This window comes from Tetranychus urticae, chromosome 1 (assembly GCF_039701765.1).
Source record: "Tetranychus urticae isolate SD_2017Ah chromosome 1, NJAU_TeUrti_SD_1.0, whole genome shotgun sequence".
Lineage (NCBI taxonomy): Eukaryota > Metazoa > Arthropoda > Arachnida > Trombidiformes > Tetranychidae > Tetranychus > Tetranychus urticae.
The window spans coordinates 24,265,874-24,282,425 of NC_142958.1; the positions used below are offsets into that span (position 1 = coordinate 24,265,874).

Genomic DNA, 16,552 nt, shown 5'->3' on the forward strand with positions numbered 1-16,552 from the left:
CAGGGCGATTGAGCAATTTGACCAAAAAACTGAATCGAAAAGTTAATTTTAAAGATCGTGGTCAAGGCACCTTCTTTTGACAATCAAAATTTGGTTTTGCTACTCAAAAAAAGTAGCGATGTTTACACCAACTAAAGCCAGTTACCTGTCAGTAGTACATTTTTATGAGTTGTATGATTATTTTTTTAAAACTAATAATAACTACTAAATCAGCAGTACTGATTGTTGACGGTTTGTTTAAAGAAACAATAATTATATCTTGTTAACCTGATATAAAATTGTCAAAAATTGATCACAATCTATTTGGAATTGTTCACAATTATGTTCAACAAGATTATGGATTGAAAATTGTAATGTAGTGCAAATCCATGGTTGCGCTTCTGGTTTGAAAGGATAAGATAGAGACTTCAGCTGTTTTCCAAAAAACTGCTACAAGTATGGTTCTTCTTAAATTTTAATTTTCTATTTTTTAAGCCTTTAATGTGTTTCTTAATTACTTGATCATGTTTAAAATTTGGTCATTAGATGCTACTCAATGAAAAGAAAAATACAATTCTTCTATTTGATATCAGTATTTTCCAAATTAAGGATTTTAAATGGTTACAAGTGGAAATAAAATGTAATGTAAGTACTCAATACATTTATAGTGGACTATTTTATTCAAAATATGCTACTCATCATTATAATTTAATCCAATATGCTTGTATTTTTTGACTTTATACTAATTTTTATTTTTATTTTCTTCTTTACTTCCCTTACCCGTGATTAAGTGATTATGTGGATTTATTATTGTCGCTATTGGATTACAAATTTGATCTATCCGATGAAAAAACAACTTGTTTCCTCATATTTAAATATTTTTCCAAATCACATTAATCAAATATGAAGCCTGTTTTCATTCATCAACTCATCTGTTCATTCATCATTACCACCTTGTTGACGCTGATTAATGGCATTCCTATCTTGTACAATGGAAATGAACCTGGGCTTATCATTTTAGGAAGCTCAAATTTTTCACAGATTATTTTTCATCAAAACAATACTTTTATAGTCGAATTTTATAATTCTTGGTGTGGCCATTGTGTCCGTTTTGCTCCGACCTGGAAAGCATTTGCAAAAGATATTCGTCATTGGTCATCCGTGGTCCGAGTTGCTGCTATTGATTGTGCAGAAGATTCAAATGTTAAACTTTGCAGCGACTATAATATCAATTTATTTCCCAGTGTTCGCTATTTTTGGCACAATTATGACTTCAAAATTAACGGCCAACCCTTAACTACAAACATTGGGAATGTAGAATCTTTGAGACATGATTATTTGAACTGGTTGCATGGGTCATGGTCTCATGGTGTTCCACAAAATTGGCCTAATCTTAATTATTTTGATCCTGGAAATCCTGAAGAGTTGACAAATATAACCAAGGCAGCATTGGATAGAGATATTTTAATATTGGTTGAAGGGGAAAAATCACATTTAGGAAGAGAAGTAACTTGAAAATTAGAAGACTCCGATTTCATGTTAATCTTCAGACTAATTATATTTTGAATATCACTTTTGTCTTTTCAGGTCATTTTGGATTTGTCACCATTTTTGGATAGTGTTATTGTGAGAAGAATCAAAACGGGACATTCTTGGTTAAATCAACTCAACGAATCTCCTCTCCTTCTTCCGGTGATATTAAAGATCTCGAAAGATGGAAAACCTGTGATATTTAAAAGGTGAATTACAGGAAGAAATATTTATAGCATATTTGTTACTCTGAAAATATTATACGTTGAAAAGATTTTATCAGTGTTTAATTGTATGATGTTTAGTTAAAGATCAGATTATTTAGATTCTCGAATTAATCATTGATGCATAAAAGTGTAAACAATTATATTTTAAGCGTTTTAGATTTAGAATTAGGATTAATTTAACTGTCACAATTATCGTAAATTATGCACGTTTAGTGTTCTTTTATTTTCAAATTTTCTATATAGTGGCTAATAACATTTCTTTTTGTTTCTAGACCCGATGAACTTGGTCCCGATCATCGTAAGGTTACAGTCGAAACAATAATGTCTGAATACAATTTAACTTACAAGGAAATAGAATCGTCATCATCATCTTCTAAAGCCTTTCAAGAGAGACTGAAAAATCAACTTGTTGCGCCTAAATTAAAGCCTACAGATAACATTCACCTGTCGGATTTGTATCTATCCATCCGCGAGACGTTATACAAGCAAATACCTTTACACAAAAGTTTAGATTCGCACAAATTGCAAATTTTGAAAAGCTTTATCTCAATTTTGGATGATTATTTTCCATTCGATTCAGATTCACCCAAAATTTTTATAACATCTTTATCAAAATGGTTATCCACCCAAGTCCATGGATTGGAAATGGATGATTTCACCTCTGTTCTGGATAAATTAAACCAACATAATCCATTTCCGAAGCCGCAAAATTGGATTACATGTCAAGGCAGTGAGCCAGGTTTTCGTGGCTACCCTTGTTCATTGTGGTTATTATTTCACACGTTGACTGTTAACGAATATATCAAGACAAACGGTGAACCAAATGATCACAGAGTTTTATACACTATGCGAGATTACATAACCAACTTTTTCTCTTGTGCTGAATGTGCCAAACATTTTAGAGAAATGTCTTCTAATATGGAATCTAGTTTAATTAATCCAAACGGTTCAATTCTCTGGTTGTGGAGAGCTCATAATATTGTTAATAGGCGCTTAGCAAAAGATTTAACGGAAGATCCAGTTCATCCAAAAACACAGTATCCACCAACATCTGTTTGTAATACTTGTTGGACTTCTGATGGACTTCGTTTCAATGAGACTCAAACATTTAATTTTCTTCTAACTCGCTATCAAAGTGATAATCTGATAGGACTTAAATCCCATCTGAAACCATCTAAAAGTGATTTTATTAATTCTAATCCTGCCTTTGAATCATATGATCATGATTTTCAACATGTTGGCAATCTCTGGACCTGGCCAAATGTTATTCTCAACAGAATGGATATTAGTTTATGCTTACTTTTGTATGTTATTACTTCTTGTATGCTGTTGACATTCTGTTTTATACTTTCTATTAGGAAAAGACGCCGTAAAGAACACAAATTTCGATATCCAATGGCTCTTTAAAAACGAGAAAAAAATGAATCAGAAATGAGATTAATGTTGGTACAAAAAATTTATTTAAGAACTCAATTCATCAATTCACAATTAGTTCTTGTGACTTAAATCAAACGCTTGTGAAACGCAGAACCATATTTTATTTCTTTATGTTTATCTTTTTATTATAAGAAATTTGTTATTTTACATTTATAATTGCAATGATAGTGATCTTATTGATTTTTAACAGTAAAAAATGCTTATAAATTATTTATGAGTAAGAAAAGAATCTATCTAAATTAAGAATTGTTACAATTATTGAAAAAAAACTTGTCATGGTGTTAGCTGAACACAATTTTTCTGTTAAAATATTAATTTACAATATTATCTTAAATTCAAAATTCGTAGAAGGTTTATATTTGAAAATATCGATTTAGGTTATTTTGAGCGATTCAAATTAGAACAAATAGTGTTCAATTGATTCGATGTAGAAAGAATATATTCATGCTTTCTGAAGCGTCAACTCAATTAACAGATTATGATCGAATTAATAATTTATTATAAATTTTACCATTAACTCTTCATCTTGTCTCCTTTTGAATGAAACCATTCTAGTCACAAATTCGTGTTCAAAAATAGTCTGAAGTTGATTAGATTAATTTAAAAAAATTGTTTCGATGAAAACTTTAAATTACTTGTAAATCATAGATGCGAGAGAATCTACTTTGGCAGCTAATCTTTTTCTTGACTGGCGTTCTTTTTTGAACCAACTATTCAGAGATTCTAATTGGAGTTTCAGACCTTTAACGTCATCCACAATGGTTGACAAATTTATCGATTGTTTATCTTCGGCAATAGACTGATCACCCATTTTACCAAAAATATGCTTATCAATATCTCGGATCGGTTGAAGTGGAGTTGCATTGGCCATTTTTGCTCGATTACTTTGACAGTAAGCTTCGATGACTTGGAGAATTGCCATATCATTGGCTTGACTAACATCTCCTTCCAAATTTATTTTGCTTAACGCATCTCGACTCAAAGTACTTGAACCATCGAAATCACTGCTAGAACCCGAAATACGTATAGGTGGGTGAGGTAAAAGACTTTTCCAAGCCCAATACTTGCTTCGATTGTTTTCCATATGAACAGGAGTCATTGGACTTTCAGATGCAATAGCATGATGGATTGGACTAGCTCGAATTTCTTTCAACGGTGTTTCTAAGCCTTTGCTTTCAAGTTTACTTTTACATTTATGCATCATACTGATCCACTTTCTAATATCTTCAGGATTAACGCAGGACAATACATATTTACCGGTATCCTCAGAATTAGGATCGGCAACCAGCAAATGAAATGTAGTTTTAGTGCTTTGAATATCAGGTAAACGAGGTAAAGTTACATTCATTAGCAATAACTTATCCTCATAAACAAAAGAAGTCATTTCATCACTAACTGAGAGAATCACCAAACAGGCAGGAAACAATACAAGGTATCGATCTTTTTTAACTGTCTCTGAAGATTGAGGTGACTGTAGTACAGTTACTGGACCCATATGACAGACAGAACCTAAACTTTCAATAGGATCAGTGGATGTTGGCCAATTACGAACGTTGCCTAACATTACTTCCAATTCCATTTCTTTTTGGCGACGAAGTTGCAAACAAGATGTGACTAGCTCTCTGAATATGAAACTAGCTCTTTGTATATCCCCACGATCAGGATGAGCATCATTAGTGTATCTTTGCAATTCTTGTAGATAGGATGGATATTTGTCAAGGTGTCTGAATGTTAAACTTAATCCGCTGGTGATTAGAATTAAATAATTAGTAGTATTTGGTTGATTGCCCAAAGTTTCTTTCAGTAAGTTACAAACTTTTTCTGTTTGTAATTCAATAAGATGCACGAATTTAGGATGGATTGAGCAATAGTTGAAGTGAACTTCTTTGATGGCTGTTGCATGGCTCATAAAGCACCCACCAATCCTCAAGTCTTTATTTTCCTCTCGGACCGCTTCAAGAGCCTCACAAAATTTACTATGAGTCTCAATAACTGTTTTATAGCATTCAACAGTCAACTCAGTTTCCTCTTTGGATAAGCTATAATTAAAAACAAAAATAAATAGTTAAGGATAATGATAAAATAATCAGTTACATTTTAACTTACATTTGTGACTTTTGTAAAGGCAAAAGGTATGTTTGCAGGACATTTTGTAGTTCGGCGACATAATTTTTTTCCGTCTCGATCAAATCACTAAAAACCTAATAAAAAAGAGACAGTTATTTGTTAAATATTGGCGAGCAAATGATAAATCAAAAGAGTTAAACATCATTTGACTTACAGAGGTTCGATTAGATTGAAGATTGTGATCTTTATTAAAAGTATCAATAAATTGTTGATCAAGAAGAGAATGTGCATGGTCTGGATGAAGAGGTGTAACATAACCAGCAGGAAACCAACCGGTGATCCTTTTGGCTAAGTGAGTTCCTTCATACCAACCACCTTCAGGTGTTTGTGTTAAAATAATTAAATCGTCCTTTTGGAAGCATAATTCGTCATTATTGGCACCTTTGAATGGGTAGATAGCTTTGACAATTTTGAGATAATTTTTATTGGAAATATATCCACTATCACTTGAAGTTAACACAGACCGAGTTTCATTGGTATCTTGGTTTGGCGAAACATCAGTCTCCTCTTTGGATCCTATTACAGTAGACATTGTTCCGCTTATGAGTTAAATTAGACCAAAAAAACTGACTTATTAATAAAAACAAATTAAAATGCTGTAAATTAGCTCGATCATATGCGTTGGTTGAACCAACCCATTGTATCTTGTCGCAGCAACAATGTTGCTCTTTAAACAATCACTATGGAGATGGTTTAGGCGCATTTATTTTAAACATGAAACAATTTCTTGATTTTCTCAATAAAATATTCCTTTTAGGTGTTTTATCAATATCTGGCTAACAATATTTTTGATTTTATGAATTCTAATTAAATCTTACAATGATAAATATGATAAATAATAAATCTGTTGACTCCGTAATTATGATAATGTAGCATAATGGGAATATTGACTGTATAAACTGACAAGTACATCCCTGTAATTCCTGATAAATCCCTGATAAGCAAAAGTGCGATTGAAATATTTCGAAGCACTTAAAAATATCAAAAGATGAATTTTTAGCAATAAAATGAGCGGTTCAATGATTGTAGATGTGAAATAGATTAAAATCGATACATTTGGTGCAAATTTTATTGATTAACAATTAGCTGAAACAGAAGTTACAATTGCTATTTATATTTATTAAGCATCTATCTCTCGTTATCATTGACCATTATTATAGATAAATGTATAATAACTATCACAATAGCATCAATATTTGTATATCATCAAGCTGATTAATTGAGAAATTGCTACAAACTAAATTGTAATGCATTAAAAGTAAAACTTTCACAAATTATATAATTGTTTAACTCAATGCTTGATGATTAAAATAATTCTTGTCTGTAACTTTGAATAATTTAAATAAAAATAAGATAATTATTTGATAAGCACAGGGATAAGTTTGACTATAATTATTTCAATAAGTTGAATAACTGTCACAAAGATTAGAGATCCAATGAATATGTAGCATATTTGATTGAATCCATTCCAATTCAATGATTTCCAACTCAGATCATTTGATTTACGATTCTTGTAAAAATCAAACTTGGTCAGGTAATAAAAGTTCAGCAAGAAATCAATGTAAGCTTCGTTTAGGTTTTTTTCGGTGATTCCACTCTCAAAGGACCTTATGATTCTGTAGAGTTCAAATGCAAAGTCAGATATTATAGTCAGATTGTATATTCAAATATGAAACACAGATTAAACTTACACTTTATTGAGCTTAGCGAAGTTGGAGTTTTCAAAAAAATTGAAGTCGACAAGAATAGCTTGTAAAGATTTATGAAAAGGCCGTTCTGAGAAATATAACTCCTGATTAGCTTCCAGAAATCCATTTGAAGAGATAGCAATCTGAGCAAGTTTTTTACTTTTACCAGAAAGGAAAGTACACATTTTATCCTTCTCTTCTTTCATGAAGGGTATTGGTCCTAATTCAAATGGCTGGTCAAGTCCTTCAGCTTTGGCCTTTTCAAAAACATCTCCATAGTCTCTGGTTACTTTGGCTGCAAATAAGTCGTACATTGACAATCCCTCGATAAAGAATGGCGATTTATCGTAATCAACAATATCTCTCAGAGTTTCAATTTTAACATCGTTATTCCCAACAATGGTTTGGGTATTGAAAGCAGCACCAAAAATGTATAAAGGAATCATCAAGATAATCATTTGGGTGAAACAAAGCAATGATGAACGATTAGTTAAATGCTGGTTAAATGAGATAACAAACGTTTTATAAATAACTGTGAATAAAGACTTTATATTGAAATATTTAACAGCAGCCAATTCCAATATGAATATGGCTAATATAGCAACCAGGACGGGGATTGAATAGATTGAGATTAAACTCGAAACAACAGCTGAAGTATCGTCAATTGTATTCCGTATGCTACTGATAAGGTAATCCTCTTCGGATATAACCTGCGAGAATCGACCTGGAGGTCTCTGTATGCTCAATGATAATGGTATGAAGCACACATCAATTTTCTGGTTGAGTAAAAGTCAAGAACAAGCAATATTGATTAATATTTACGAGCGTTTACTTAATTGCTCAAAGTAATGAAATAACAATTAAAAAAATGTAATTGTTATGAACTTACCCCTTCTTGCATCAAACCCAAAACACCATCATGATAACCAGTTTCTGTAAGCACACCCAATTGACCAGTTTCTGGTAAATGAAATTTCAAACTAAAAAATGGTTAAAAATGTTAAATGATAAACTTGACTGAAGAGTTACTTGAAAGGACCATAATCAGCCGTTAGAGATGCAATCTCTTTCAGAGACTTAAGACCAGGAACAATTTGACCATCTTCCTCGATAAATCCGTCAGAAAACGGCAACTAAAGCAAATAAATCAGTGTTTTATTCAATACGTTTGTGAAGATCAATCCTTACTTACTGTAAAAACACCGACTGAAAGATTCGTTGGTTCCATTGTTTTAAACCACAACTTGCAAACCGTTTATGAAGTTATTAATTTTTTGTAATGATCACTGTGAAACCTTAATGAAAATTGACTTGATATTACAATTTGCCAATAAATTTTAAAACTATTAAAATTATATGAAATTTATATCCAATATGTCTGGTCCATTTGACATAAACAAATATTTCTTTAATTGTTGTAATGCTAAATAGCTTGAATGTGTATTTTAGATGTTTACTTTGCCTTTAATTATAAAGCATTGTAAACGTTGAAAATGCATTTTTGATAGTCTGAGAAGTTAGTCAGTGAAAAACAATTAGCAACACACAGACACAATTAGTCAATTGCAAACTGTCATTCAAATATTCACAAGAAAATTAATGGGTTAGAAAGGTTGGATTGAACGAGACTGTCGTGGGTTGACAGCGTCAAGGTGTTCAAAGTATGCTCAATATCGCAATTTAAATAATGGCATAATCAAAAAACTAAAGAGAGATGCGATAGAAACTTTAATAATCCAATTGCTTATTAAAATGATTCATTTGAATCAATGATTTCTTACAAGTAAACAATTTACAAGTTTAAACATTAAAAACTAGAAAGTTTGATTTCGATTTGGCCTAGAAGTCGGCTCAGATAAAGCAGACCGTTGAAGCCTAACGAATTTCTCTCAATTAGAGTGTTTTATTCCTAATTGAGTGATTGATGGATTCCAATATTGATTTGGGTAAATTAAATATTTACTCAACAACTAATAAATGGACAATTATTAGATTAACTTTGGTCCTTCGCAATTATATTAATAGTTAATCCTAACAACGGTCTCTATGCAGAAATGATAAAATGGCTTGTGTTCAATTTGCAAACATTAACCTAATGAATCGTGAGGTAAAAAAATCTTCAGCAATTAAAAATAACCAATAACTTTAATGTTGATGAAAAAAGTATAAGGTTCGAAAGATACTCCAACTTTATGATGCCCTGAAGTGTACAAGATGAAATTACGTACTCGAGTACATATGATATTACTTACGTTAGACATGATGAGCGAGCGATGCAAAAACCACTGTTAAAGAAGCGAAAACTTGATGGTTATTGTGGTTTATGAAGTAAACTGTGTTTCATTTAAGGACGATTTATTAATTGTGAGATATTCTTCATTTGATTAAGTCAAGAGGTATAATTGGATAAATATGTGTACGAGCATTGAAAACGAATTGATTTATGCAATTAAAAACTTTCTATGATGAATACTTTTCGAAAAAATCGCGTTCAAAGTTCAAACTTCGATCGCTTTTTGTACAATAATGGGAATAGATTTCACCATCACAATACACTTTTAAGATGTAACTTGTTGTTGTCAACCAGAAAGTAAACTAATTTTGGGAGATTAAACTTTTATTTTTCTGTAAATTCGTTAATTTCGATTTTGGTTAAAGTGACTTTTTGCAGCGATGAAAACAGTTAAAGAACTGAAACTTGTTTTGCTTGAACAAAAACAATAGGCAAATATTGAGGAGCAAATACTATTCTTGTATCGGCAATAGTTCTCTTGATATTGCCGATTATAATCGAAAGTTCGAGCCCAAATATTTCGAGAATAGAAGCCCTTACACACATAATTCTTTGAGCAATTAACACTTTTTATCATGTGCTATGATATGATATGACATTGATCGAGAGAAGTTCGCCCCAACAGCCTCTATTAGCAAATATCTTCACAACGCATCGCACAATTTTGCATTGATAACTTTATTTGACAACCTAATTTGTTTAATAGTGTAACTTTTCTTACATTATTTTGATTGATCTCATATTTTGTTTTATACTATTACTACATGAAATGAAATAGTTGACGGAAAAATTATGCCTGTAAGTGCATCTATTCTCGAAATATTTGGGCTCGAAGTTTAGATTTCAATCGGCAATATCAAGAGAACTATTGCCGATGCAAGAAAAATACTTTATCCTCGATATTTGCATACTGTTTTTGTTAGCTCAAAACAAGTTTCAGTTCTTTGAATGTTTTCATCGCTCGAAAAAGTCACTTTAACCAAAAATCGAAATTATCGAGTTTACAGAAAAACAAAAGTTTTATTTCCCAAAATTTGTTTATTTTCTGGTTGGCCACAAAAAGTTACATCTTAAAAGTGTACTGTGATGGTGAAATCTATTCGCATTACTGTACAAAGAGCGCTCGAAGTTTGAACTTTGAACGCAATTTTTTCCAAAACTACTAATCATAGAAAGTTTTTAATTGCAAAAATCAAGTGCATTTTGTTGCAGGTTCACATATGTACACAATTTAAACTTCTTGGCACAATCAAATGAAGAATATTTTACAATTAATAAACCATTCTAAAATAAAGCACAGTTTACTTCATAAACCATCAAGTTTTTGCTTTTTTAACATTCTTTTCTGCATTACTCTGTCAATATGTTTTAACATGATTACCCAAGCGCTTGAGTTTTTGATTTAGGTCTATCTTATGTACTTCAGGTCACATCATAAAGTTAGTATACTCTTTATCAACATTGTAGCAGATCAATGGCAATTTTTAATGCTGAAGTTAGTGTTACCTCACAATTCATTGGGTTAATGTTTAAAAAATTGTTCGAACTCCGATCAAACACCAGTCTTAATGACAATTCCCCTTCCATAACGCCATCTAACTAATGATTCTTCATGTTATTCTTCACCATTCCTCTCAATGACTACAGGCGTTATTTTTATATCTTGTTCAGTTTCACCGGTAAAATTACTTTCATCAACATTTTCGCTAAATGTTATTTTGCTAACAATTGTGACTGACTCTTATTTTTATGAAACTTTATATTGCATGGAGTCTCATCAATCAATAATTTGGTCTGCTTGATATCGGCTAGAGTGAGCTACTTCCAAGTATCACAGACAACAATCCAAACAACTGCTTTTTATTAATTTCAAGTTTTACTGTCACTCGTTATTTGATTGTATTTATTTTGCTAATTTTATATTGATTTATCTGGTTAAATAACAAATATGAGTGTACAAGATGAAATTACGTACTCGAGTACATATGATATTACTTACGTTAGACATGATGAGCGAGCGATGCAAAAACCACTGTTAAAGAAGCGAAAACTTGATGGTTATTGTGGTTTATGAAGTAAACTGTGTTTCATTTAAGGACGATTTATTAATTGTGAGATATTCTTCATTTGATTAAGTCAAGAGGTATAATTGGATAAATATGTGTACGAGCATTGAAAACGAATTGATTTATGCAATTAAAAACTTTCTATGATGAATACTTTTCGAAAAAATCGCGTTCAAAGTTCAAACTTCGATCGCTTTTTGTACAATAATGGGAATAGATTTCACCATCACAATACACTTTTAAGATGTAACTTGTTGTTGTCAACCAGAAAGTAAACTAATTTTGGGAGATTAAACTTTTATTTTTCTGTAAATTCGTTAATTTCGATTTTGGTTAAAGTGACTTTTTGCAGCGATGAAAACAGTTAAAGAACTGAAACTTGTTTTGCTTGCACAAAAACAGGATACAAATAGCGAGGATTAAGTCTTTTTCTTGCATCGCAAATAGTTCTCTTGATATTGCTGATTTAAATCGAAACTTCGAGCCTAAATATTTCGAGAAGAGAAGCACTTACAAACATTATGATTCCTGCAACTGCTATATTTTATCATGTGCTAATTTGGAACAAAATAACAGACCAATCACGATAATGTAAGAGAAGTTACAGCATTAAACAAATTAGGTTGTCAGATAAAGATATCGATGAAAAATTTTGTGATGTGTGCTGAAGATACTTGTTGTTAGAGGCTGTTGGGACAAAACTGTCTCAAATAATATCATGTCATATCATAGCACATGATGAAATCTAGTAGTTGAGTGAAAAATAATGCTTGTAAGTGCTTTTATTCTCGAAATATTCATGGTCGAAGTTTCGATTTGATTCGACAATATCAAGAGAACTATTGGCGATGCAAGAAAAATACTTGTTCCTTGATATTTGCATACGGTTTTTGTTCAAGTATAACAAGTTTCAGATCTTTAACTGTTTTCATCGCTGTAAAAAGTCTCTCCAACCAAAAATCGAAATTATCGAATTTACAGAAAAATAAAGTTTTATTTCCCAAAATTTGTTTATTTTCTGGTTGCCCACAAAAAGTTACGTCGTATAAATGCATCATTATGTAAAAATCTATTTCCGTTGTTGTACAGAAAGCGATCGAAGTTTGAACTTCAAACGCAATTTTTACGAAAACTATCCGTCATAGAAAGTTTTAAATTACATTAATTAATTCTATTTATATGCTTTAATGAGCAGACCAACAACTCTGATCTTAATATTAGATAGTTTGGCTGACAAACTTTGTTTGCTATGTTTATTTTTGCAAACAAGCTTTTATTTTGCTTACAAGCACAACTAATTTTTTAAGCTCAATTAAATTGAAAGTCAACGATAATACCGATCAAAAATGGGGACTTTTAGACAAACAATTAGGAGCACAAATTGTATTTTAAATATAATAACTTTTATTAATGGCTTTAAGTTAAACATTTCATTCGGTTTTATTAATATTTGTACATTTTGAGGAATGATCTTCTCAATCAATGTTGTGTAACTATCGGTTCCAAGTTCTTCTAACACACTCTGAGCTTCCTAGAAGCTAGAAACAGAAGTATGGCTCAACCGGGTTGAGTTGTTCACAATTTATTTCAACAGGGTTGAAGCTAAGCAACTGAACAAATAGTCACAAATCTTCTAATCACAGTAATAGTCCTAGACTATTCACTAGTTCAATTAGATCACTGGTAATACCGAGTATTACTAAAGGTTTTCACCAACCTAGTTGGTAAGCTGAGTATTCCGAGAATACTGATGTAGATTCCTAGAATCTATTACAAATGAAGGACACACGTTGATCTAAGATTACTAACGTTTAATCTCTCAAAGGTCACTTAATTAAGAATACAAAAATAAGAACTATTTATACAAATTAAAGAGGAAATCACAGAAAAAGGATATTAAACTAGACTTGAGGAAATACTGAGTATTTCCTTCTTAGCAACAAATAACTGTAGCAACCCGGTTGCTACTCCTTACAGTTAATGAGCGCGAACATTGAATATCACAACATTCCCCCCGACTTAAATTAGACCACCGGTCCATTACTTCCAAGAGTGACTTCGATTGTTTGACCATCAACAACTCGTTCACCGGGTGGCAATGCTATCCAAAACGTAGGACGATGACCAACTTGATGTTGCCGTAGAGTTTGATGTGTTCCTAACACAGTATAATCTACGCGAATGATGGAACCCAGTTCCGTATTGAAATGGCGCTCGATCCTGGATCGAAGTTCACTAGCCCTTGTACCAAGGTCCAAATCCGTAAAGCGTCTTGCACGATTACCATACCTAACAATCACATGAGGCGATCCTCTGTATTGATTGGCACAACGAATGTTGTTCATCATTCCTCTGGGTCGGTTGTCCTGTCGAGCTCGAGCCAATTCTTCACGAACTTCGTCTCTTTCCATCATAAGCCCAACAACTTGGCTTGACAATTCAACATTTCTGTCATTAACCTCTCGAATCCTGGATTCGAGACTTCTTACATAGTCACGACAATTATGACCTCTCTTTGGTACTCCACAATTTTCGCAAGGTGCGTTTGATTCAGGATTGTGAGTACAATTATCGATGTGATTCCTTAATTCACCATAAGTAACAATAACATTACACTCCTCGTATTTACATCTGACTTGTAAACTATTGAGAATAGCCATGTTCCTACGGCCACCTTCCAAAGGCAAAGGTCCAATACCATCCCTTAACAATTCTCCTTGATTGCATCTATGAGGACACCTTTGATTTTGCGAAGCTTCCAGGAAGCGATTGAAACAAGTCGAACAAAATATCGTAGGGCAACCTGGTTGCGGCGAAGTAACATGAATAAGCGGATTGATTGCTACTCCCAAACACGAATTACACAAGTAATCACCAAATTCAGCAGGATTCACCATTTGTCGATGAGTTAAAGCATTTTCATCATCAACAAGCTGCCATTCTTGTACAGGCGGTGGTGGTCGGTTGTCAGGTCCTCTAACCAGAACATTTCCATCGACTCCAGCGATACCAATCTGACGAGGTTGACCATTAGGATCCCACCTTTGCGCTTCGAAAATCACATCATCATCTCGAATTGCATCTTCCATAGGCACCCATTCGATATCGTCATCAAACATAATGATAAAGATGAGGTTGAACCCGGTTCAACAAAAGCACAATGGATTCAGAGAATCACTTCCAAGGTATTCCGAGAATACAAACAAGAAGTTACACAGTAACTAAAAGATCTCCAAGATCAGAACGATGTGTTCCCAGAACACAAATTACAAAAGCAAGAGTATTTCCAACTGATAGCAATACAATTGCAACTAGAGCAAATTAACAATTTGCAAATACAAAAGAATTAACAAAATTCAAAACGAAATTAACAAATGAAGTTGATACCACAATTGTTCCCAGAACAATGATCATTACTTCCACTTCCAGTCAGGGAAACAAGTGTCAAGGTTACCGAGTAACCAACATTTGACCAAATGTTTTACCTCCAAATTTAAACTTAACAATTAATTTAACAATTACCCCAAAATAGAAAATAAATTAATTTAACAGAGAAGCATAATTAGTCTAACCCCAATAATTCCATCAGATCATCATCTTCTTCCTCATTCCTGGAATGAGTGTTACTATGATATGGCCGAAGTCTAGAAATATGTACAATTTCTTTCTTGACTGGACCTTTCAAATTGATTAATTCATAGTTAACTGGGTTAATCTTTCTAATTATCTTATATGGGCCCTTAAATCTATCGATGAATTTCTTATTCTTTCCTTTCACCAATAAGGGTTGTTTTAACAAAACCAAAGAATGCAAATCAAATTCGACTTCCTTATGCGATCGATCATAAAACTCCTTAGACTTCTTTTGAGAATCCACAATATACAATTGAGCCAATTCTCGAGCTTTATTCAATGCATCTTCTCGAGTAGCAATTTGATTCCATTCGACGGGCAATCCAATCTTTGATTCCCATGGAAGCCTGGCTTCCACACCGTGTAACAGGTAAAACGGTGAATACTTTGTTACCCTATGAGGCGTAACGTTGTAAGCAAAAACAACTTCTCTTAGAAACTTATCCCATTCACTTGGATTATTTCCACTGTAGATGCATAATGTTGTTCCTAAATAGGAATTAAATCTCTCAGTTTGTCCATCACTTTGAGGATGATAGGCTGATGTAGGTAAATGCCTAATTCCAAAACTTTTCAGAAAAGTTTCAAATTCTTCTGACATTAAATTCGTCCCACGATCAGTCAACAGAGTTCCTGGAACTCCAAATCTGAGTATCCACTCATCAAACAAGACTCCGATTATTTGATCACTTTCAGTTGATTTCACTGCTGAAGCTACTGCAAACTTTGTCAATCTATCATTGATAACAACAGCATACTTGAAACCATTCTTTGAAACAGGCAATTCCATGATATCCAAACTAATATCACGAAGCACATCTTTCGGGCATCTAATAGGAATCATTAATCCTTGATTCGCTGCAGGAAACGGTTTCCTTCTTTGACACTGGTCACACTTTCGAATAAAGTCGAACAAATCCTTACTCATTCCTGGCCAATATGCTCGACATTTAAGTTTTTCCAAACACTTATGCATTCCTAAATGTCCTTCTTGATGAGCACCTTCCATCACAAGAATTCTCAATTCTTTTGGCACAACAGGAACCAACTCTTTTCCTCGTTTGAAAAACAATGTGTGATTCAGAATCACAAACTTTTTCTTCAATCTTCCTTTTGCTCGTTTTGTTAATTCACTTGAATTCAACAAATCTCTAATTTTTGAGCAATAGGGATCTTTGATTTGCACATCTTTGAACTTAGAAACAGGTTCAATGTAACAAATCGTAATCTCGCTCTGATTCAATCTTCCTGGAAGATTAATCTCTACTTCATCATCATTACTGACAGTTTTAAGTGGATAGCGTGAAATGCAATCAGCATCTCCATGCAAACGTCCACTTCGATACTTGACAATAAAATTGAACTCCTGCAATTTAATTGCCCACCGCATCAATCTCGGCGTCAATCTCTTAGATGATGTGAACCAACATAATCCACAATGATCAGTCACAACTGTGAATATGCGTCCAAATAAATAATGGCGTAACCTTTGCAAAGTCCAAACAATGGCTAAGCATTCCTTTTCCGTTACTCCATAATTTTTCTCAGCGGGGTTCAAAGTACGGGAAATAT

At 32.8% G+C, this 16,552-nt stretch overlaps 3 protein-coding genes across 4 annotated transcripts; 1 reads left to right on the forward strand and 2 right to left on the reverse strand.

The window, feature by feature from the left end:
• Positions 1-99: 99 nt before the first annotated feature.
• Positions 100-3,412, forward strand: LOC107362675 (sulfhydryl oxidase 2). 2 transcript variants are annotated; one of them, XM_089270432.1, is made up of 5 exons: positions 100-435; positions 526-624; positions 771-1,485; positions 1,567-1,718; positions 2,009-3,412. In XM_089270432.1, exons 3-5 carry the CDS (start codon positions 883-885, stop codon positions 3,141-3,143), a joined length of 1,890 nt encoding a protein of 629 aa, XP_089126558.1. In that variant the 5' UTR covers positions 100-435; positions 526-624; positions 771-882; the 3' UTR covers positions 3,144-3,412. The 2 variants fall into 2 exon arrangements, with proteins under 2 accessions (XP_089126558.1, XP_025016638.1); XM_025160870.2 differs by having other exon boundaries at positions 421-624.
• A 239-nt stretch (positions 3,413-3,651) lies between these two features.
• Positions 3,652-5,970, reverse strand: LOC107362677 (rho guanine nucleotide exchange factor 7-like). Its single transcript, XM_015929784.3, has 3 exons — positions 5,455-5,970; positions 5,280-5,374; positions 3,652-5,212 (listed from the first exon to the last, which is right to left on the reverse strand). The coding sequence occupies exons 1-3, from the start codon at positions 5,830-5,832 to the stop codon at positions 3,805-3,807; spliced, it is 1,881 nt and encodes a 626-aa protein (XP_015785270.1). The 5' UTR covers positions 5,833-5,970; the 3' UTR covers positions 3,652-3,804.
• A 416-nt stretch (positions 5,971-6,386) lies between these two features.
• On the reverse strand, positions 6,387-8,389 carry LOC107362287 (uncharacterized). The gene is made up of 5 exons (XM_015929309.3): positions 8,181-8,389; positions 8,018-8,121; positions 7,878-7,968; positions 6,992-7,764; positions 6,387-6,916 (listed from the first exon to the last, which is right to left on the reverse strand). The coding sequence occupies exons 1-5, from the start codon at positions 8,214-8,216 to the stop codon at positions 6,658-6,660; spliced, it is 1,263 nt and encodes a 420-aa protein (XP_015784795.1). The 5' UTR covers positions 8,217-8,389; the 3' UTR covers positions 6,387-6,657.
• Between the last annotated feature and the right edge of the window lie 8,163 nt (positions 8,390-16,552).